Raw genomic sequence first — 23,502 nt, 5'->3', positions numbered from 1 at the left:
AACTCCAAATTAGGTCCATAGTATATAACAGTGATTCTTAACCTGTGGTCCGGGGACCCCTGGGGGTCAGTGAAGCCCACTCAGGTGGTCCACAACTGCTTAGAAAATTAAATATGAAAAATTAATGAAGTGCATATAAATAAGCAAAATGTAATGTCAGATATTTTAAAACGTTGTGTAAATGTGAAGGAATTGGAGGCTAAAAATTAAGTTAGTATCAGATTGGTTCTTGGAAGCAGTGCAAGTTCATCAAAAAGAATATATTATGGATGATGAGTGGACTAAATTGAATTTAGAAAAGCACCAATCTTCCAATTCAAATTTGAATTTTGATTTTTTTCATTTATATTTGTTTGTAAATTAAATAAAATATTTCATCATTTGTGTATCCCGCAGTGGAGGGCTAGTTTGTGCATTGTAGAGCAGAAAGTGGTTGGGGGTGGTCGTGCGAGGAGGCGAGGTAGGGAGAGGATCTCGGTTGGAGGTCAACAGTGCAGCGTGCAGCAGAGTAGCAGGGTGATCGAGAGCTGGGTGCTAGGAGTTAGCAGGTCATCCTCCCTGGAGGGTGATCATAGCAGTACCTTGCCGTACCTGTAGTGGCACCTGCATTCGCATCTGCGTCAGTCTCGCTCCTGTTTACTCCACCTTAGACTTCCCTGTGCTTGGCAAGGGGTGCACACGGGGTCTGAATACTGTCTTATGTCACTTCCCTCTCCTCCCGCGAGTGGCAGCAGAACTATGTTGGTGGTGGAGTGGCTTGAATGTTTTTTTTGTTTGACTGGACATTCACGTTGGAACCACATTGAAGGACAGTGTGTGGGTAGGTGTTAGGTAACAGTCCTCTCGACGGTGGCGTGGAAGCAGCTGGCAATAGGCCGGTGTGGCTTGCACCTCACTGTGGAGCTGCTTGCCCACATGTTTGTCTTTGTCACTACGTTGCTGCTGTGTTCCCCCTTGCAACTTTGCCTTATTTAATCGGGTCACCACCACTATCACACCATTATCTGCCATCCTCATTACCAGCTACCATACAATTGAAATAATTGAGACAGTTGAGATAAACTGATAATTGAAGCAGTGCTACTTAAAATTCTTCAGTTTGGAGATGTGCGCTGTGTGCTTCTGGTGCCTTGGATTCATAATATTGAAGATTCAATCTTAGGGTGCAGGAGGATGGTTATTAGAGTATTAGAGTGGCCACATAGGGTTGAGCTCGATCCCACGGAGATGGCCCAGCTAGGTTGGGGTGCGGTCTGTGAGCTTGGTGTGCTCCCTCCTGCCTGTTTCTAGCGCATCACGCAGTTAGGGCACCAAGCTAATCGGTCCTTTGTATCTGTCTTTACTATAAATGAACAATAGGAACAGTCTCACAACTACGTATAAAACAACATTATGAAAAGGACAGACCGAAAGGTTTTTAAAAAGAGCCCTGACCCACCAACGTAGATAGTGGCATGCTTCATCATAGGGTTCATCCTAGATGTGCTACGATGCCTGATTACAGTGGAGCTGGATTTTTTCATTTTTTAATTGGGTGACAATTTGTGAAATAAAAGTGAATTTAAATATCCCCAGAAAACCCCTCCTAAATAGGATAATTTATTAATGGTTGTCTGGGGCAGTGTTAAAAGTGGACTGCAGACGTTTTTGAGGTATCAATGATCTCATATATCCTTCGACTGGTCTACATGTTTCAGCCAAATAAGGTTTAATTAGAATGGCTTTTAATCAAGTCCAAATAGTGAAAGTGACAAAGGAAATTTGACCTTTGGTCTGTGAGCTTGGTGCACTCCCCCCTACCTGTTTCTAGCACCTCACACAGTTAGGGCACCAAGCTAATCAGTCCTCTGTCTCTGTCTTTACTATCCCTAAAGTTTAGAAGGAGGTGGAGAGTGGCGGAAGCAGTTAGGTGGTACAGCTCGCTGCTGTGCCTCTCCGTCCTTTTATTGCACCTTAGCAGCACTTCACAGCACCATATAGACATTTGGCTTTGTTCCGTCTGTGCCTGGGATTTTGCCCCTCCTGAATGGGGATCCACTGAGGAAGATGTTCCTGGTAGATGAAAGGATTGAATCTTCGGGGAACCACTAAAGGATCATTCAATCTGGTTTATCCTAAGGTTGGCTGTGGTTGAATACAATTTATCCCTGGCAGGGGTAGGTGTAGGTACCTTGCAGTTGACCTATTCCATCTCAGGACACCTTTATAGGATGCCATCAAAGTGTTAACTTTCGGGCCATCTAATCTCTTCTCCCGGCTCAATTGCCTCAACTGCTATATCCTTCAGTTCTCCCAAACATAAAATAACAACAACAAAAAAACATTTGGCGTAAGAAGCCACAGTCTCATGTGTCTCTCCTGAAGTCTCACCCTTCCATTTTGTCTCTGCTCTCAAAGAGCGGCAACAGAGAAGGGAATAAAGAATTGGAGGTGGCCTTGGGCCCAAATCAAGCAGACACTGTGACTGTAGACAAAGCTTCTTTATGACAGACCAGTCAAATAGGTCACAAATCATCTTTGGCTGTATTTTTAAACTGGTTTAATAACATATCTGGTCAAGTGGAATCAGTGGAAGAAGTTGAATCAGAGCTGTACCCATGTTGAATATTTGAGGTATTTTGGTCGAGCCTGAGATCCATCCCAAATGTCCCATGATTCCCTCTTGTGGTCTTGACGCTGCCCACGATGCGGTCCTAGCACTTGACAATCTGCTGTACAAGGAAACTTCTTCGGAGACTCCCTGTGTGGTGTTGTGTGAAGAGCATCTTGGTGTGTCTGAGGACTACTACCTGCCATACATTGCCGCCTTCCAGAGAAGAATTGGATATGGAAGGTCAGCTTGAGTCCACATATTACTTTAAATATGGATTTGAATACGGATTTGAGCCCTCCTTTGCACTGTTTACCTAGCCAACCATCATTACCGGCCTTGTACCGTAGTACACCATCCAGAGGGCCTCTTTGCTGAACACATTGACCACTACGAATTGTGATTTGTCTGTATCCGGAGGGCACAGGTATCTGTGCAGCTGTTCAGTTTGGAAGGGGAGGGAGCAGTAGGAGGTAAGGCTCCTCTAATATTTTACTGTGTATTGAGAGGGTTATATCGTCGATTACTACTTGATATATCAGTTGCTGACTCCGACTATGTGCTGGATGTGCTCTCCCCAATCTTTATGGGAGTGCAGCACCTTACCTCTTCTTCTTTTGGTCCTTGTTCAATGAAGGAAGAAACAGGTGTAGAGGTGAAGTCCCAGGTCTCCCAAACTAAAATTGCGGCAAGAAGTGGGGTGAAAGAAATTGGAATTTAGGTGGGTGACCCTGGTGGATTGGGTGTCACAATTTCTGGGCCACCTAACGTAAAACTGAGGTGAGCCAGGAGGGTGACAATGTTCCTTCTTCATCCTGTAAAAATTTGTCTTAGGGGTGTTGTCAAGAAGTTCAAAAAATCATGGGAACTATAAATAAGCATCTCTGTCCTATTTTCTTTTGATTTTTTAAAAAGGGGCTCCTCCCCTTTGTCCTCCAGGTATTTCTTTACCCACAGATGATCATGCCAGTGCTGACCGGCCAGGGGCTTCCACAAATAATGTCTCTCTTGTAAAGGGGGCTCCCCTGGGATATACTAGAGTAAAACGCCTGAATGGTAAAATGAAAAGAACTTGGGGGCATATTATCAAGCCCCTTATCGCAGCGTTATCGGCACTTTTCTGCCGATAATGCAGCGATATTTGCATCGCCCTATTATCAAGGCAGCCTTAAGGCAATTAACGTGGCTTAAAGCCACGTTAATTGGCTTAACGCTGCCTTGGTAATAGGGCCCCTTCCACGATAAACTTATCGTGAAAGGGGGCCTGCAGTGGGTGTTGCGGTGGGCGTCCACCGCAACACCCATTCACTTCGACGCTGCCACCTATTATCAAGCTTGGCGATAATAGGTGGCAGCGCCGAACTTAAGACCAGAAAAATTCTGGTCTTAAGGTGGCGAAAAGAGGAGGAATGCTTCATTACTTCTCGGTTTTGCTTTTTCCATGTGTGCTGCCTTGTGCAGCACACATGGAAAAAGCAAAATGCCAAGGTTTTTTTATGTACAGGAAGGTTTCCCTTCCTGTACATGAAGAAACCTCTTTTTAAAAATGCCAATTTGTAACTTACATGTGTGCTGCATGAAGCAGCACACACGTAAGTTACAAAATGGCATTTAATGTTTGTTTATGTGCAGGAAGGAACTCCTTCCTGTACATAAACAAACCTTCCCTGCTCGCAGACACCCTTGCACTCTGGTGCAAGGGTGCCTGCGCTGGCGATAAGTTGTAAAACTTATCGCCAGCGCAGGGGGAAACACTAGGCTACACCATATCCTTGGTAATATGGTGCAGCCTAGTGTTTCCGAAGTGGCGAAGAGAGGCATTAAGCCAAGACAGCTAACGCCTCTCTTTGCCACGTTGTTGATAATATGCCCCCAGGAGTACTGTGAAATGTAAATCCAAAACAGGTAGGTTCCCTAATGTTCCCGACGAGTCTGCTCCAGTTAGTCAGCCTCTTAAATCAGAAGTACTGAAGAATGCCCCCTCATACTTAGGCCCAGAGCCTGATTATTTAGCAATAGTTAGTATGCACCCTTCCCCTACGACATTAGAAGAACCGATCTTACACTGCAGTAGAAGGGATACTGTCCATCAAAATCAGGGTGGAATGAAAGTGGATCATGGGAAAGAGAACACTGAGAGTGGGGTATTAATGGCAAAAATGTTGAGCACTGAAGAAGAAGGGCTCAGGGGCTTTGATGAGGATGGGAAGGTCATTTTTTAAATGTATTCAAATATTTTAATGTCAGTATTAATTGTTTTTGGTTTTGTATCAGTTTGATGAGGCAACCATTCCTTGGAACAATATCTCATATGTTATGTATTAGGTTGGATGTTCAATAAGTACCTTCTGATTTTGCACAGTTTATCCTGGTACTGAATTAGGATGTGTACTCTCTAACTATTGTACTGTAATGATGAATCTAAATCCTCTTGCATTCTCACTTTATTGGTATTTGGGCCTTCATAATAGAAATTGTTTTTAAGAATGTATGGTACGCTCTATATTTTACACATCTGTGTGTAACTTTACTGTCATTATCCATGTATTGTTCTTTGCACAATATGTTCGTATTTACTCAAGCAATCACAAATGGAAGTGATGTCAAACACTGCCGACTATAGAAATCTTTTACTTTCTAGCTTTTAGATTTTAATGTTTTGGATCATTACGGGTTTAAAAATGACAAAATTGGCTTAGCGAAAGCATTGATGGAGCAGTTACAAAGGTATTTGGGCACCTTCTTTAAAAATTTGTTGAACATATCATTTCATTCACAGGAACAAAAAGTTAATCTCGATTTACACCCTGCCAAATAGGATTTGCAAATAGGGAGCCTCCACTAAGTATTGCAAAATGTGTACACTACCAAATTTAGAGTGAGGGATGGGTTTTTGATCATTCTTGTATCTTCTTACTTGCCAAAATAGCTGAACATTCACCAACTCAAAAGTTTGTTCATATTCCCAAATATTTAGTAATTAGTTTACTATAAAAAAAACATTTAAGGCAGGAGTTAGAGTTTTTTTAGAGTGAAAATTGCGAGAAAAGATCCCCACTTATGTCAAATTGGTGCTGTTGAAGGGGTTTTGTCACAAGGAAAAAAACATTTTCTAGGTAGAGAAGTAAATGAAAAAGTTAAATGTACTTTTCAAACACATTTTCCAATATCAGAATCTCCAACTATGTGCAAATTCTGAATGTGTAAATTTTATACATGTCAGAATGCCTAAGAACCTAATTGACATAGTTCTCCAGGTGCTACGTGGACTGAAAAGTCTAACATTTGCTTCACATGAAGGAGTAATAATATGTAAGCAAACTGCGGGGCATATTCAGAAACATCTAGTAGTACTACAATAGTATTACTCACATAGTAGAAAATGCTATTCACAATCCTTGATGCAGAGACCTCTTGCTTTACCTCACATGTCTTTTCTATGTGGAGATGTCAGCCCCGATTGCACATACACCCATGTTTTTGTAGTAAATGTGGGAGGGATGAGTAAGTGACTTTAAAATGGGTAATACTTCAAAATGGGAGAGGTTCATGAAGGCATAAGGAGGTTTTTAGGGAGAGTTGAGGTGGGATTTACAGAGGGACAAACACTCACCAACAAAAAGCTATGTCCATTGCTATTCAAAAACTGCATTTCTATTACTCCTAATGCTAAAACTGTCCCAACAAAGTTGTATATGTACTCCAGCTCAGTCTAGCATGAGTAGTAGTATTGTAGTACTGCTAAATGTACTACAAAGTATAGTTTGTGAATGTGCTTTTTCTGCTGAACTTCTTATGATTAGGCGCTTGTGTGTGGGTTTCTCCTCTCAATGACATGGAACCTCATAGTATTCCGCTAGATAATCTGATAGAATTGTAAATATACTTGAAGCCAATGACAACCAGGTAGAGCTCAAGATAGCCAAAGCTTTATGGACCTTGGCAACAATAATTAGTGCAAGCTGAATCACTTGACTTACAGTGACTTTAGGAGGAGAGGCAATGGAGTGTTAATGCAGACTGCAGACACGTGTGTATCAAGTTCATCAGGAAAACAGACAAGTGGATGAGATGGGAGAAAGAAGTTACTGAGAGGAGCAACAGAGGAGGTCAAACTTAAAACACCTTGGAAAACAATAGATCTAATTGATTTGAGCACACATTGTCGGATAGGATGTCCAACCCAAACCCAAAAGGGTCGATTCCATAACAGATTTTCAGAATATCCACATAGGATAAATTTACATAGAGTGGAATTAAATGGAATTCATTGACACTGTCATGAGTTCCCTCATTGCACTATATAGGAAACTCCTGTGATAGAAGTCAACAAAATAAAGATCCAAAATGGTAGAGAACCTCAGAGATGTATGTGGTTGCTTCAAACTCAATAAATAAATAATACATTAATGTGTGTTCAGTATTACAGCTCATCGGGTTCTTGTGTATCCTATACATTTTAGCATATTTTGAATCAATAACGTAACATTTATTTCTGGAATGCAATATTGGATCTTATCACATAGGCTTTTGATAAAAGTCAGGCAGCGCAGAATTACCAATTGGAATACCGCTCTGCCTGATTCCAGTAGGCTGCTTTTTCATCACCTGGTTTTCTAGGTGTGACAGAACCAGACTCAATTTTACCAGGCGGTACTTCTACCATAAAAATAACAGGCTTTGGATGCTGCTGCAGTCAAACCTCTTTCCACATTTTATTTCTGACAGAAGACATTTTCCCCTGCCCTCACTTTCCACACCACTTAGTTGTCCACACATAAATTTACCACCTGCTCCATTTTCCACCTTCTAAATGCATGTGTTACATCCCGCGGAATTGGGTATTCAGTGTGGTTTTATGACTGGAAAAATCAGGCTGATGTGATTATTCCCCATTCAATGAGGTTTAACTTGAAATTACACAGTACTGGGGTGGATTTACCACACAGTTACTGTAAAATCCCATTTTATTCTAAGGTGCCAATAGTAGTACCATGAAACTCGGAACGAGGACCTTAATGCTTTGTTGAACAAAGCATGTGTAGTTAAACACTAGTTCTGTCGACCAATAGCTTTTTAAAGATATTGTGGCCTCCCCAACGTTTTGTAACCCTCCCCTGGCATGTGTTTATTTCAATATGTGTTTTCATACCATGACTTACTGATTCTTAATGAAACCATGAGATATTTATTTCAATTACTTCACAGACACACTTGTAAATTCTTCGGGTCATCTCCAAATAACTGGGATTTATGATGCGGTAGCCCCCCTTACAGAAGAAGAGAAGAAATTATATGCAAATACTACGTTCAATTTAGAGGATTACAAAGCTGATGTTGGGACATCAAAACTGCTGCATGACACTAAGGTATGAATCAAATAATGTTTTAATTGCTCTTCGATCAGTGAAAACGCAGTTATAATAAATTGTAAATCAGATAGTTGTACACAGACAAAATGCTGCATTGTCAGGATCCTCCTATCCTAGCATTGGGCAGTCCTACTTGAAGGACTTGAAGGACTTCTGCTATCTTGCCTCCATTATGGACACTGTGCCACACTACAATGTTCCTTTGCAAACCACTCAAATTCTCTTGAAAAACACATCCGGTCCAGGTTCCATTCCAGACTTTGGTTACCAACTATTGATGCCTTGTGCTACTTGTATGCACTGTCCATGGTTGGGAGCTTGAGAGGAGTTTTTCAGTTAATCTACTTATGCTTTAAACCCATGGGTACCACCTCCAGCATGACCACCTCCAGAATGAACGTGTGCCCCTTGCAACAGACACAAATAACTAATCAGAACAGGAAGATTGAATCAAACAACAATAAAAACAGAAATCAAAAGGAAAACCTGGTTGCAGCATCAAACAGAGCACAAGGAGACTCAGCAGCAAGGTCAGTTATGAGCAACTGAACACTGGGCTCACCAGGCAGATGTAGCAGGAGGCTCAGAGAGGAACACAGGTGCAGGGAGAGAGCAAGATGCAGGAATCCACCAGGTGCAAGGATTCATGATCCACCAATGAAGGGAAGGCAGAACTGGGACTTAGAGAAGGGAAAACCAGCAAAACCAGCAGACACAAGACATGACTCAGCAAAGGCCTGGACATATTATGGGTTGATGCCAAGAATGGGAAAAGTCATGAAAGCAGGTATAAAGAGGTGACTGAGGTATGCTTTGGAAACAGAAAGGACTACAGGGGCCCTGATTTATCAGGAAGGTGGTGAGAAAGCCTGGTCTGGGACATAATGTGGAGCTGGAACTGCCGGATGTTGGAAACACTTCTGTCATATTTTGGTGTAACATCTGAACCCTGCAGGGCCCTTGTGAGACCACCTGATGGTGGGATGACAGAATCCTCGCATTTGGTGCTTTGTTGTTGGAAGATTCAGTCTTTACCATAGACAGCTAAGCTGCAGGGTCTATTTGTTGAAGGTTAACTGAGGAGAAATTAATAACCAGTGTAAACATCCGACGTTTCCACAGAAACCTTTCATTTGCTTTACTGAAATTATTCTAAATCTGATGCACGTAAAGCGAGAGGATCTTTTGAAGGGAAAGGAAATTGAAAAGTTGAAAGAGGGGGACAGGAAACATACTTCATGTTTTTTTGATGCCCCTGTTCATACCCTATCCCATTTTTACTAATGCAGTCTGGGTGTTTGACTACTTCGACAGTGAGTGTGTGCAACAAAGAACTGAGCAGTAGCATAAATAGACTACTGCACACACATTGTTTTTAACATACCAAGCAATTTAAATGTTGGGAGGAATGAGCTAAGATTAATCAGGAATTAAATGGCTGTTTGCTAAAATATAGTTTAAAATATAAAGTCCTATCATAATATCAGGGCCAAGATATTGGGGTAAAAATATTAAGAATGTATGTAAATGTAGACACATTTAAATAATTTGACGATGTAGACATGCTGTCAAAATACATATTAATGGAGTTGAGTAAATTAACTATATATTCTTACCTTTTCAGTACTTTTCCTGCAACACTATGGTAGCCTGATATTTTTCTGAAAATATTTCGGTGGAATGCCAGAGAAATACAAACTAAGGGGAAATCTAAGGTCAGGAGCATAGAGGCGTGTGGAGTGTGAGAGAGGGAGGGATGTCCTAGTAACACAGCCCTGGAGCTCCCACCTCTTGCCGCCCTACCAGATCACCCTGGAGCAAGCAGAGTTCAAGTGTTTTATACATAAACGTCCAAGTATATTGCTATTTTTTTTGCCATTATCTTTCTTAACAAATTCAGTTTTGTACAAATATAAAGAACATTATTTTCTTTCATTTCATTGTTGAATGTTTGTATATTTTTGCCAAACAAATGAATGACCCACCAAACAGACAGCTGTGGTAGACTGATAATCATTACAATAAGCTATGGGGGACATTTATTAAGGTTTTGCATCTGGGCTGCATCACTTTTTATAGTGCAGCCCAACGCAAAATCCTTTTTGGCATTTACAAAGCCACGCAAAGCCACCTTACATGGCTTTGTGCGGTTTAATAAATACAAAGTATCACAAGGCACTGCAAAGAGCTGCCTTACGTTACTTTGTGTCAGGGAGGCGTTACATGGATGAAGAATTGGGCATTCCCATGCATCCAATAATAGATTTTGGCGCATTCCCAAATGTACCAAGATGTGCACACCTGGGAATGTGTCAAATAGGCGAACAAGGAGAAATAGCTTCATTTCTCCTTGTTACTTTCTCTTTCTATGCGTCCTACATTCTGCAGCATGCATATAAAGCGGAAAATGCTTTTAAGGATTGTTGTTTTGTAGGAAGGTGTCCCTTCCTGCACAAAAACATTCCTATGTTGCAAGGGTACCAAGGGTACCAGCATTGGGACTAAGCCGCCACAAGTGCACCAGCACAGAAAGAGAGCTGAAGAGCATCATATCTTAGTAGATATGTCGCGTTTCATCTTTCACCAATTCACGTAAAGCAGCACAGTGCAGCAACTTGTCTTACGCACTGTGTTGCGTGACTTGCAAGCAAATTTGTCCTCGAGTCTATTGAACGGACATGATTTGACTTTGACGTCCGAACGTTGCCTGTGTGTCCGAAATCTCTAATAATTGTCTATTATTTAATGTAGGAAGAAGTGCTGATGTACAGATGGCATTATCCATCATTGAGCATTCATGGGATTGAAGGCGCTTTCTCTGGCGCAGGGTCAAAGACTGTCATTCCATCAAAAATCATTGGAAAATTTTCAATTCGTCTGGTGCCCAACATGGAACCTTCAGTTGTAGAGAAACAGGTAAGGCTGATCCTTCCCTTGTATCATTCAACAACTTCCCTTCCTGCTTTCGTCATGCAAAATTTGCCAATGTTTGATTATTGTCTAGAGAGTACAAGTTTAAAACTGCCCTTGTCATACATCCCAAACATCAACAATCTTTTGGGATGATTTATTTGTACATTGTCTAAGAAAACAAAAGAAAGAGGTTTTGAACTTGTATAGCACAGCATATTAACATAATACAAATATGTAACCAGAGTGCTGAAGTACAATCAATGAAGAGGCATAGAGAGTAACAAAGACAGGCAACATGTTCAAAACTGTCATAAGTAGACTCCGCTGACAAAATATTAAGCCCTCATGACAGCAATCATTCCCTGTAGTAAGGTTATTCAAAACAACAACATAGCCTTGCACAGAATTCAGAAAGCAACTGATAGCAATCAAAGTATTGTTAACTTGAAGAATGTGGTGCCAAAAGTATCATTTTGGAAGAGAAACCCTTAAGAGCTACACTATCTCCTTCTCCAAGCCTGCATCACCCTCAAGATCTGCTGCATCATTTTCAAGGTTATTACATTCAGAACACAAGCCCATCTAGAGACAAGATGCAGATCTCTGGTGATGAACTCCCCACATGCAACCAGGCCTGAAAAATAGAATTGTAAGAAAGAAAAGCAGAAAACAGCTATGCACCAAACATCTAGAACTCCATCCAAACAAAGACCTGTGATACCCTCCTGTTCAAGGAACTCCTTATCTGTAAGTAGCTACTTCCACACATGGACTCAAACAAAAGAAACCCTCCCTTTGGCAAGCAAATCTAACTTGCTCTTTAATTGTATCCCCCTTTTAATGAATCACTTTATCCCTAGGTATGCTCCACAATGATACCCATACATATCTTTACAGATGTAATACCGCATTCGATGATAATCATCCTACATTCAATGGGATTTATAATGCAGACATTTGAGCAATCTTAAGCCCTTAGCTATATTGAACAGTGAATACTGTATGTGGTGTTTGGAATAACAAGAGTACACAAAGGATGAAAGCTTTATCAATTTATTTCATCCATCAAATTTGTTACAGATGTATTTTGTGCCATTTATGCGAACTGATGAGTGCACAATGAAGCAAATCCCCTTCTTGTCGAGGTTTACCACAGCCTTATGCATCATGTTATTGTTCTAACTTATTCATCTTTTAAATCTGCACTGGTATGAGCAGATGCCTACCTCATATCTTTGCTCCCATAATTTTTGAGGACAGGTCCAAGGCATTGTGCTCCACAGGCATTTGATCAGTGAACAGAATAATAAAAGAAAAGTCTCATCATTTTCAGTAGGCATAGATTTCTCTCATACACAGTAGCCTTATACAAAAGATCTTTCCATGATGGTACTCAGGAAGGTACACAATCTTGAGCCTAAATCAGAGTAGCCACCCATACTAACACAAACATCTGGGTACACCAGCATTTGTCAAAAGTCAGTATGCTTCCAAGGACTGACAGGCCATTTATTTTATGCACCATTTGGGGGCTGGAGCTAGTGGAGCATGTTTTCTGAATGCCCAGAACCATGGCTGGCATTTCTGTCCACTTTTCCAGCACAACAAGGTTAGCTGAAGGAGGGGGAGAGAGAAAGAGAGAGGAGGGATCACAAAGTGAAAAGAAAGCCAGATAGAATGGATGAATTGAAAGAGAGAGCGGGGGAGGAAGGCTGCTTTGAACATTTTTACAAGTGCTTCTTTGGGTACCCATTCCAGCTCTGTACATTTCCCATTATAATTGTTGACTACCTTCATAGCTGTTACAGATGAGAGGCAGAAAAAGTATCACTCATCTCAATGTGATTTATTTTCTTTAGGTGACTGATTACCTCATGAAGAAATTTGCAGAACGCAATAGCCCTAACAAGTTGAATGTGACCATGGTGATTAGAGCAAAGCCCTGGATCTCTAGCCTTAATGAACCTCAGTATTTGGCTGCCCAGAAGGCTGTAAGAAAAGGTTTGTTTCCAGGTCACATGCATTTCTCTGGATGATATTGCTCCCAACATGTGTTTGATAGATTGTGGGTTTACCTCTCACCCTCACTTCAAAACATTATTTGCAAATAAAAATTACAATTAAGCAAAGGTTTAGCCAAGAGAGAAGAATACAAGACATTAAATATTTAATTTCTTATTTTCTCCTATTTTCTTCAATGAGACTTTCTTTGAGTCGTTCTAACCTTCATGTCCAGACATCCCCGGACATTCTGAATCAAAAAGTCTCTTTACTGCTAAGCAGAATCCTCTGTAAACCCACTGGATGTCTTCTTGTGTTTGTCTTGTGTTTACAAAGGTAAATGTAGCAATGGAAGCAAGCTTTTTTTCGGTGTATAATGTAAGTTTATTCGGAGGCAACCCCCAAACAACTTCATCCAAACTGATGGCCAGCTACCTGTAGACATTAGAATATAACATTACTCAAATCTTCTGTTTTAGAATTCCTGTGCTGCTTCGGGAGCTGAGCAATATTATACATCCTCCTTCTTAATAAGCAAAAAAAAGAAAGTTAACTTAATGGAAAACACAGCAATGCAAGTTACAAAATGTCATATCTATAGCAATCTAAAGGAAACCTACTGAACAACTTAAAAACATATCCTGAAACATAGCTGTTAAACCTCACAGGTCCCTTTACAAAACATCCTGACTTTGGAACACTTTCTGACCTAGATTTCTTTACAACATGTTGTATCTTCAGTTTATCATTCATGAGTCCACCACAATCACTGATGTTTCTATTACTAACCACTTGTTGTTAAGCTGAATGATCAATGTTAGAACTAGAATATTGTTCACTGATTGTAATCATTTCACACAGGAGCGGCCCATGCAGGTAAGAGTGGTGAGGCGGTGGGACGGGATGGGAGGGGTGACTCGACAGACGACAACAAGGGAAAATGAAATAAATAATTTATTTTTCCTTGGCGGCGTTGGTCGAGTCCCCCCAACCCTGCCCCACTGCTCTTACCTGCACAGGCCGCTCCTGATTTCACGGACATCCATACTATCTGTAAATTCACCAAATGTTTCACTGCAGTATGATACAACACACGTCTTTCAACTCATTGACACGATCATCCATTCCAGGGTTTCTACTTTTTTTTTCACACAAACTTTATTGGCTTTTTTGATTTTTCCTTGTTATCAAGCAATAAACATATGGAATACATAGGCTTATGAGATTATACATCCTATATATAGGATGCTTCCATACAATGAGCATTGTAAGCATTGATAACAGCCTGCAAAGAGCAAATAAACGTACAAGTAAAAAAAAAAATCGTACACAGTCTACCTTTATACATCAGAGTGCAAACCATTCCTATATGTCATAATTTAACTGATGCGCATTAACTCCACCCTCCTCCCCTTTGTATCCCACCCCACCTCTCTAGGCTCTGGCTGTGTGTTACAATATCCTAAATATTTGTCCCTCTCCAAACAAGCTTCTTTGATTACAATCAGTTGTCATACTGCTTCGCCCAGAACCATTAGTGCTTAGCTACACTTAACAAACTCAGTTTTGCATCTACTATTGAGTATGTGGAACATCAGAGGCATCATCGGACATGGCTTTTTTACAGGCTTCTACCAGTGTGTTCCAATCCGGGGAGATTGTGTTTTTCCTTAGGCCGCGTGCCTCCTCCCTACGCAGCGAAGCGCTTTCAGCTCCGGCCCACCTGATCAGTTCGCTATGCCACATGCGTAATGTAGGAGCTCTGGCTGACTTCCAGCTCATGGTAATGGCCCTTTTTGTAACTATGAACGCCAAGTCCAAGAAGCGTAACTGGACCTTACGTGTCTTCTTATGTCTCCGGATACCCAATAAATACTCCAGTGCTGTGCCCTCCATAAAGAGGTGAGTAGTATCAAAGGAAATGATGGACGGAGTGTTGAACATTGCAAGCACTCACCCCCAGTCAACTGATCTGGGTTTAATCCATCACCGTTCTTTAGCCCACTCTGCCACCCCAGTTCAGACATGGCCATATGCAAATCAGTCTGACCCTGTCCCTCATGGGAACAGTTCAGCCCGAACTGCCAAGCCATGTCTTCCCTGGACCGGAAACAAGCTTCCTAGGACCGGTTTCTGGCATTTCAGCCGTCTTCAGCCAGGCTTGCTTGAATCAAATGACAAAGTGAGCAAGGGACTCATGTCTGAGCATACCCTGCCAACTTATGGCGAACAAAGCAAAACCAAAGGTAATGATGGACGGAGTGTTGAACATTGCAGGCACTCACCCCCAGTCAACTGATCTGGGTTTAATCCATCACCGTTCTTTAGCCCACTCTGCCACCCCAGTTCAGATATGGCCATATGCAAATCAGTCTGACCCTGTCCCTCATGGGAACAGTTCAGCCCGAACTGCCAAGCCATGTCTTCCCTGGACAGGAAACAAGCTTCCTAGGACCGGTTTCTGGCATTTCAGCCGTCTTCAGCCAGGCTTGCTTGAATCCAGTGGCAAAGTGAGCAAGGGACTCACGTCTGAGCATACCCTGCCAACTTATGGCGAACAAAGCAAAACCAAAGGAAATGATGGACGGAGTGTTGAACATTGCAAGCACTCACTGCAGTGTGATATGTAGTAGAGGTGGCAGTACTGGGGGGGCTAGTTATGTGGTAGGAGTAGAGTGTGGAGTACTCCCTGTTCTATGTGTCTGGTCGTATATCTGATCTCCTGCAGGATACGTGCTGCCGTCCAGTAGGATAACCACTGCAGCTGGCATGCATAGTAGTAGGCTCTAAAATCAGGTGCTCCCAGGCCTCCCCCTCGTGAACTTATCTGGAGTTTCTTAAGACTTATTCTGCGATGACCCGCACCCCAGATGAGGTCTATTAGTATGGTATCTAGCGTATTAAAAATAGTGGCCGGTACCAGCAATGGCAGGTTCGTAAAGTAATATAAGAGACCAGGAAATACCACCATCTTAGATAAAGCCACACGGCCTATAGCCGATAGGGGAAGTGTGGTCCAGAAACCTACCTGAGATCGTATACCTCGGATGGCCTTATTTAGATTGCCCTCTAACATATCCACTTACGAATGGTAGATGTTAATGCCCAGATATTTAAAGGTATGTGGGGCTGTTGGTATTGTGAGTCTCCCAAAAGCAATACTGTCCGGGTGTGTTTGGTCATGGAAGAAAAAAGCATTAGATTTGGATTTGTTAATGGATAAGCCAGATAGTCCTTCAAAAACAGCAAAAATACAGGGGATTGGATCCCGTCCCTCCAGTATGTCCGTCCCATATACCATCAGGTTGTCTGCATATGCAGACACCAAGTGCATCAATGCGCCTACGGGTATTCCGCAGTGAGTAGCCTCCATCCGCAGACGGAGGGCCAATGGCTCTAGTGCCAAGACAAATAGTATTGGGGACAGGGGACATCCTTGTCGTGTGCCCCTGTGAATGTAATAGTCTCTGGAAATATGTTTCCCGGATCTTACTCTTGCCGTTGGACCTGAGTATAATAGCCTTATCCATTGGACATATTCGGGAGTAAACTGAATCGTGCTATACCTTTGAACATGTATTCCCATGACAATGTGTCAAATGCCTGTCTCATGTCTAATGAGATGCAGCTGGCACGTTGGTGTTGTGTAAGATCTGTAGATGTAATCTGCACATATTTATTGACGTGCTCCTAGCTGGTATAAATCCACATTGATCTATATGGATCCGCTTATTGAGATACGGTTGAATTCTATTTGCTAACACTTTACTTTGGATTTTATATTCAGTGCGTAGAAGTGACAGAGGGCGGTAACCCGACATATCTGATAAATCCCTACCTGGCTTAGGCAACGATATTACCAATGCTTGAGCAGTGGTACAAGGGCGATGTCCTAGTTCAAGCAACTTGTTATATATCTCCTCCAGTTGTGGTATTAGTATTTCTGAAAATGTATCGAAGAATTCTACCGGCAACCCATCCTGACCCGGTGTATTATTATGTGCGAGCCCACCTATTGCTGCCTTGATCTCCGCCGTAGTAATGGGTCCCGCCAGGGCCTACTACATACCTCCAGGGGTCTGTGGGTATGGTAGGTCCTAGAGGAATTCGTCAATATGGGATCCCTCCAAGCAGAGTGGTGCACTGTATAATCTTTCGTAATAGGTACTGAAGGCTTCATTAATGTCATATTGTGTGTCTGCATTGCCCCCCCAGGGAGATTGATAGAGCAAATAACGGTGGTGGGAGGGTCATTCCTTATTAGTTTTGCCAAAAGGGTTCCCGATTTATCTGTGTCTGAATGACGCATTTGAGTATATGACCTATAGTCTATCAATCTAAGAGTTTCAAGCAGTTCTGCATGTTGAATGCTTGCTTCCTGCAGTGGGACCTGCTTCGTGGTGTTGTGCGCTGCTTTCGTTTCTAACTTTGACATTGCATTCTCAATGTCCTTCAGGTTCCTATGTGTCTCTTGCCTGGCTCCCACTACGGCACTAATTGCCGTTCCCCGTATAACCTCCTTCACCGCATCCCATTCGAGTAATACTGTAGAGGCAGTGTTCCGGTTTTCTGTAAAATAATTTTGAGGTGTTGTTGAGAGCGTGCTGTGAAACACAGTGTTTTCCAGTAATTGGGGCCATAACCTCCATGTAGGAACCAGGGTGGGTATTCTGCCCCAGCTAAATACCGTCTCCAGGGGATTGTGGTCAGAGAAAGTCTTCGCTAGGTGGGTAGTGTCAGTGACTTGATCTGCTATGGAGTTGGAACACAAAATCCTGTCTATCCTAGTATGTAGGTGATGTACCGGGGAGGAGAAGGAGTATTCCTTATGTTGTGGGTTCCTAAGCCTCCATGTATCGCTAAGGGACCAGCCCTCCACCCAGTTGCGTAATGCTTCTGCATGTTTACTGGCTCCTGTGTCTCTCAAGGGGGGGTGCGATCTGTCCAGATTGACATCCATAACTGCATTACAATCACCCCCTATTATCCATGGCTATGTTTCCCATCCCGCCAAAATCTAGTTCAAGCCTGTAAAGTATTTGTGGTGATGGTAATTTGGAGCGTAAATGTTCCCAAGGATGAGCGGCACTCCATCTAACGTGCCAAGTAGGAAGATGCATCTTCCCTGTGTATCCACCCTCTTTTCCAGTATAATAAATGGTACACCACTCTTATCCAGATAGTGACCCGTCGGTCAAAAGCAGAGTAGTTTGTGGAGACCATCTGCCCCCTTCATTTCTTCCTCATTTTTGTGGCTTCCGCTGCCATCAGGTCCGATTCTTGGAGAAAAAACACATTTGCTCCCCGACGTGATAGTTGTGCGTGTACTCTATGCATTTTGTGTATGGAGCCCAACCCACGGACATTCCAGGTAACGAATTTATATTTCTCAAGTGTTTGCATCCTTAGTTATTCGTACCTCCTTTCTTCTGGGTGGTGGACCATGCAGTCTTATAGGACATAACAATTGCATTGCGCCAGTGCCCTGTAACCCCAAAACTAAACACAATACCAGGTCTCGCCTACAAACTAAACCAGGCCAGACCAAACAAAACATCCATTGAATTAATACATAATAAACTGTTGCCTTCGCAAAGTGGGGACTGGCAGCCACAGCCATCATGTAAAGAAACATGCAATTAAGAGCTCCTCCGAGCCCGAGCAAATACTGCCTAGCATTACATTTGTCAGGAAACTTATATAAAACCAGAGCAAAAAAGGATATATTATTCCTGGGGTATGTACGCTGGCAATGCCTTCATCCACTGCATTTTCTAGTATTGCAGCTTTCTCAAGGGGGCTACAGCCCCAGTAGGTCATCCGCCGTTTGAGGTGTCATGGTAGGAAAGAGTGTTAAGCTGTTCTCAGAGTCCGATCTAATCTGATGATTCCGAAGTCCTGCGAGAGGAATTGTCTCTAAAAGTGTTCGCAGTCGCCAGAGCCAACTCCATGCTTGCTTGGACCTGTTTCTGTGTCAGACCAGGAAATAACGACGTACCCGCGAGCCCGGTTGTCCATTGAGATTGTCAATATCCCATTTCCCCAGGACCACATGGCGGGTTCCGGAGGGATTTACCTGAGAGCTGATTAGGGTCGATAACCTCCAGCCATTCTTCCACATCCTCTGGGCTTTCAAAGAAGTATGTCTTCTGATCATATATTATCTTCAAACGCGCGGGGAAAAGCTGTGCATATTTGAGGTTCATGGTGCGCAGCTTTCTCTTCACCTCTTGGTATGAGGATCGCCGACGTTGGACCATTAGCGTGTAGTCGGGATATAGTGAGATCTGACAGTTCTCAAATTGAATTTGTGCCTTTTCTAGTGCTTTTTGAAGTAACAGATCGCGATCCCTATAATTGAGGATTTTCACTATCAAGGGTCTCCGTGGGGGCCCCCCTTTCGGCTTCCCCGTGGCTATACGATGAACCCTCTCAATGCAAAAGAAATCAGAGAGACCCTCCAGGGCCACATGCATGCAGAACCATTGTTCCTTGTAGGTTGTCACCTCCGTCCCCTCAATTCGTTCCGGTAGCCCAATGACAGGATATTAGTGCACCTTTCTCTGCCCACAGCATCTTCAACGTTGTCCATCAATCCTGTGACTTGTTTTTGGAGGGCCTGGATCTGTTTCGTATTGTCCTTATGTTGCGGCACTAAGTCCTCTAGGGTGGAGCTATGATCCTTCACTGTGTCTGCTAATTTGGCATGATCTGCCTTACGTAGGGTAAAACCTGTAGTGAGGGTGCCTATCTATATTTGTATAGATGTAGTCTCAGTGAGACTCAAAAAGCCAGTATAACACGCTATAGGGGCTGGGGGTGCAGTAGGAGTTAGTGATTATCTGGTCTCCCCTGGAATCTCTATGAGCTGTGTTTCTGGTCCAACTTGAGCTAGTGATCAGCATACACCCAGGGATCACCTCCAGTACTGGGGCCGTTGGTGGCTCTTCGGTCAGTTCCCAATCCGGGGGGGAGGGGGAGAGAAGAAGTCATGGTGTGTTATCCCCTTAGAGTTTTGCACTGTCCTTCTCCCGAAGTGCCGTCTGTATGCTCCCCAAGAGACCCCGCTTGCAGGCCTTACCAGCAAGAAAATCAGACTTGGATCCGGCACCTGCCCTCCACATTAATGCCAGGCTCCAAAGATCCCCACAATGCCCCAAAGATGAAATATGATCGTGCCGCTCTTATCTCAGGCTGCGCTGAGGGATCCAGTCCGGGCCGCCTCCATGAGAGCGTTCCCAGCTGTAACTTCCACCCTCCCCCTGTCCGAGCCGCTGGGAGGAACCGGAGAGGGAAATGGCCTTCAGTCTGCAGTCACCCCCGTTGCCACGGGCCGCTGCTATGTGATCTGCCAGTCAACGGGGGAAGGTGCTCCAGCATCTCTCGGATCTCAGAGAGCGAGCGGCACCCACCAGAAAGGGACTCACCGCTCGTATTCGCAGGCCAAGCCCACCCCTGAGGCTCAGCGTCTCACAGTGACGCAGCTCTGGCCGGTCGGGACCACTCACAGGCCGCACCACGCAGAATCTGGGCTCGAGAGCCGGAGAGCCGCCGCAGCTCCACTCTGGGTCAGCTCTTCGCCACCGAGTCCTCCACATCGACCATCCAGAATATCCTCAGCAACCAAGTGGCAGCACAAGGTTTGTCTCAGGCCTCGCCTCCTTAGTGCGCAGCTACGCCGACTCTCCATAGCCAGCAGCCGACCCGCAGGTCACGGTTCCAAATCTATTTTGTGCCGGAAATCAGCGCAGGTTCGACATGTAAGGGTTGTTGCTCACCGTTTCCCTCACCTCGTCTACCTGGTACAGTGCAACCAGGTCTAACATTTTATGTTTTATTCAGGATAATTATGCTCGGGCTCCAGGGCCCTTTCAATCCGTGTCCGCCATGATTGGTGGCTAGCCACGCCCCCTTCCAGGGTTTCTACTTAGACATCGTCAGCAGACCCGAATGGGTGAAGGACGAATGCTGGTCTTTGATGTAAGTGTGACTATAAGACAACGTTCCCGCGACGGTCCCGGGTTTAGAGAATTTCTCGGAAACTCAGAAAATGTACACTTCTCGGAAATAGTAGAAAGGTGAACCGGAAACTTTTATTATTAGTACAGTGAGGGTCAAGACCACTTTAACCAAGGGATCCATACCCTGAAGAAGGCCTCATTGTCCCATGGGGGCTATTGCGAGAGGCCGAAACATGTTGATTTTTGCAGCTGGGATATAAGGGCAGTCACCCCTCCTGCTTATCCCCAATTACATTTTTAACCCTGCCAAGGAGAACCAAGAATAAAGGTAATCATATGGTAACTCCTTAGACAGTTTTATTTATTTTTCTTGCACTTTGTGATCCCTTCTTAAGGGAACATCCTTCCGCAGCACTCTATCTCTTTACTCTCGTTTAACTTTCTCCCTCACCACTTTACTCTATAAAACATTTCACTCCGTCCAGTGTATTGGTCTGCACCTGGACGTCTGCAGCGGCCCTATGATGAAGCATGCCACTGCATAGTGGGTGAGGGCAGTATTAAGAAAAATTTAATTTTTCCCTCTTTCTTTGTCTCTTGTTGCACAAGTAGGATATACTCTGTAGATAGAACAGAGAAAAGGATCCAGAGGAGTCTAATGCATCCCCAGATTTACAAGAACTTGTAAACCTGTCGATGTGCCAAAATCTTACACCTTCCCATGGGAGGCTGAATGAGCCTCCCCCGAAGGCACATCTCTATTTCTCCTTGTTTCTTCCTCTTTCTAGGGGTGCTGCATTCTGTAGCACCCCTAGAATAAAGGAATATGCCTCTCAGGATTGTTTTTGTGCTGGATGGTATCGTTTCCTGCACAAAAACAATCCTGCATGCACCATGGTGCAAGGTTGCCTGCATTAGTGCTAGGCAGCCCATTGTTTGCCTGGGCAGGGCAAAGGACAGGAATGTGCAGTATTAACTTAAATATGGTGCATTCCAGCCCTTTCCCTGTCACACGGCGCAACTAGGTGACTTTCTGAGCTGCACTGTGTGACTTTCCCATAAATAAGCCTGTGTGTTCCTTAATATTACGCTCGGCTCTTCTTTTCCAAACATGTCACAGCTTCCCTGCATTTATCCCCAGGGACAAATTGACCATGAGATTCCCTCACCTTCAGATAGTTTGTCAAAATATTCTTCTCCATATTCCCCAAATAGCCCGAATATCAATATTGTTTTTTTCCTCTCTACAAAAAATGCTTGCCATCTGTGGCCATCAAATAGTCTTCAAAGGTGCGATGCCTTTGCATCTACTTGAGTGATGGATTACAAGGAGTCTACAGAAACAATCCTGGTTGGTTAAAGGTATGTGCCGAACCCATGCAATTCAGAATAAGCCACGAAAAATGTATGGCAGAGTGACACTCAAAATGTTTAAGGGACTGTGGTTAAATTGACACCTTTATAATTAATTATGAGAATATTCAGAAATTACAAGGGAGTCCAAATCTTCTTGTAAGTGTGCATAGTGTACAGGGAAGATTTATTTTAGCATCAAAGCAGCCATCAGTGTTTGCACTGGTGTGGCATATGGGGGTCCAAGTTGGCATCATTGGATTTGCTCCATAAGTGTTGATCATCACACAAAGAGCTGATTTATGACTGATGGCTCTTGCATGAATTATTTAGAATCTTGACAATTTAAATGATGTTGGCACAGTACCTTAATTGCATTATTTGATGTTTCTAGCCCACAAAGAATACAGTTGTGAAGAAAGCGCTTATCTAATTGGTGACAAATTTGAGGGGCTCTGAATCTTTTATCTGTGATGTGTATTGAAGAACTAAGGGGCTCTTTATGATGGCGGAACAATTGCCACCGCTGGGCCGGCGGTGGCGATCGTTCTGTCATCGTAAGGAGATTTACCCACTGCCAAATTAGGATGGCGGTGGGTACCGTGGTGGACAAAAAGTCTGTCCGCCGCTTTTTTGCAGGTGGCAATCGTTACGATTGCCTGCCGGGCGGAGCTGGGGCACTATTATGGTGGTGGTGCCTAGCAGGCACCATCCGCCTTATTAGGATGTGGGTGGTGTAGGTGCCTTTTCATGGCGGCAATGCCGCCATGGAAAGGCTGGCGGTGATTGGCTTTGGTGGCCGATTGCGGGCCCCCTCTGTGGGGGGTGGTGCAATGGGGGGTCCCATGCACAAGGTGGCAGGCACAGTGCGGTGCCTGCCACGTTGTGCATGGAAATGCACAACATGGCCATTTGACATTGCGGTGGGTGCTGCAGCCAGCAGCACCTGCCGCAATGTTAAATTGCCAGATGCGACCGCCACGGTGGTGGTCGCATCATTATCAGGGGTGCGGGACCGCCGCATGGCAGGCAGGCAGTCCCGTTACCGCTAGGATAGCGGGCAAACTGAAGTCTACCCGCCATCCTAATGACCCCCTAAGGCACATTTCTGCTACTATTAAAGGGTGCAACTTCAGAAGAGGCCCTCCTCTGAAGATACTAGTGGGTCTGTAACCCTAAAAAGTGAATACACCACTGTAGTATGTTCACATTTTTCCACATGTATATTGTGTGTTGTGTGCATTCCCTTGTGCAACAGTTTTTTCAGTGTCCACAGAATAATACATATGGGCATATTTACAAGCCCCTTGGG

The 23,502-nt window shown here is 43.6% G+C and overlaps 1 protein-coding gene across 2 annotated transcripts in view; it reads left to right on the top strand.

Annotated features, from left to right (window-relative positions):
* LOC146822772 (cytosolic non-specific dipeptidase-like) overlaps positions 1-23,502 on the top strand; it is a 180,455-nt gene that overhangs the window by 109,597 nt on the left and 47,356 nt on the right. For both annotated transcript variants that reach the window (XM_085606960.1, XM_085606961.1), the window contains exons 8-10: positions 7,799-7,959; positions 10,714-10,878; positions 12,735-12,876. In XM_085606960.1, coding sequence (XP_085463086.1) covers positions 7,799-7,959; positions 10,714-10,878; positions 12,735-12,876 — 468 coding nt within the window. The remainder of the gene's footprint in view (positions 1-7,798; positions 7,960-10,713; positions 10,879-12,734; positions 12,877-23,502) is intronic.

Source organism: Triturus cristatus, chromosome 5_2 (assembly GCF_964204655.1).
Source record: "Triturus cristatus chromosome 5_2, aTriCri1.1, whole genome shotgun sequence".
In the NCBI taxonomy this organism is placed as follows: Eukaryota; Metazoa; Chordata; class Amphibia; order Caudata; family Salamandridae; genus Triturus; species Triturus cristatus.
This window is presented reverse-complemented; position numbering and strand designations above follow the sequence as displayed.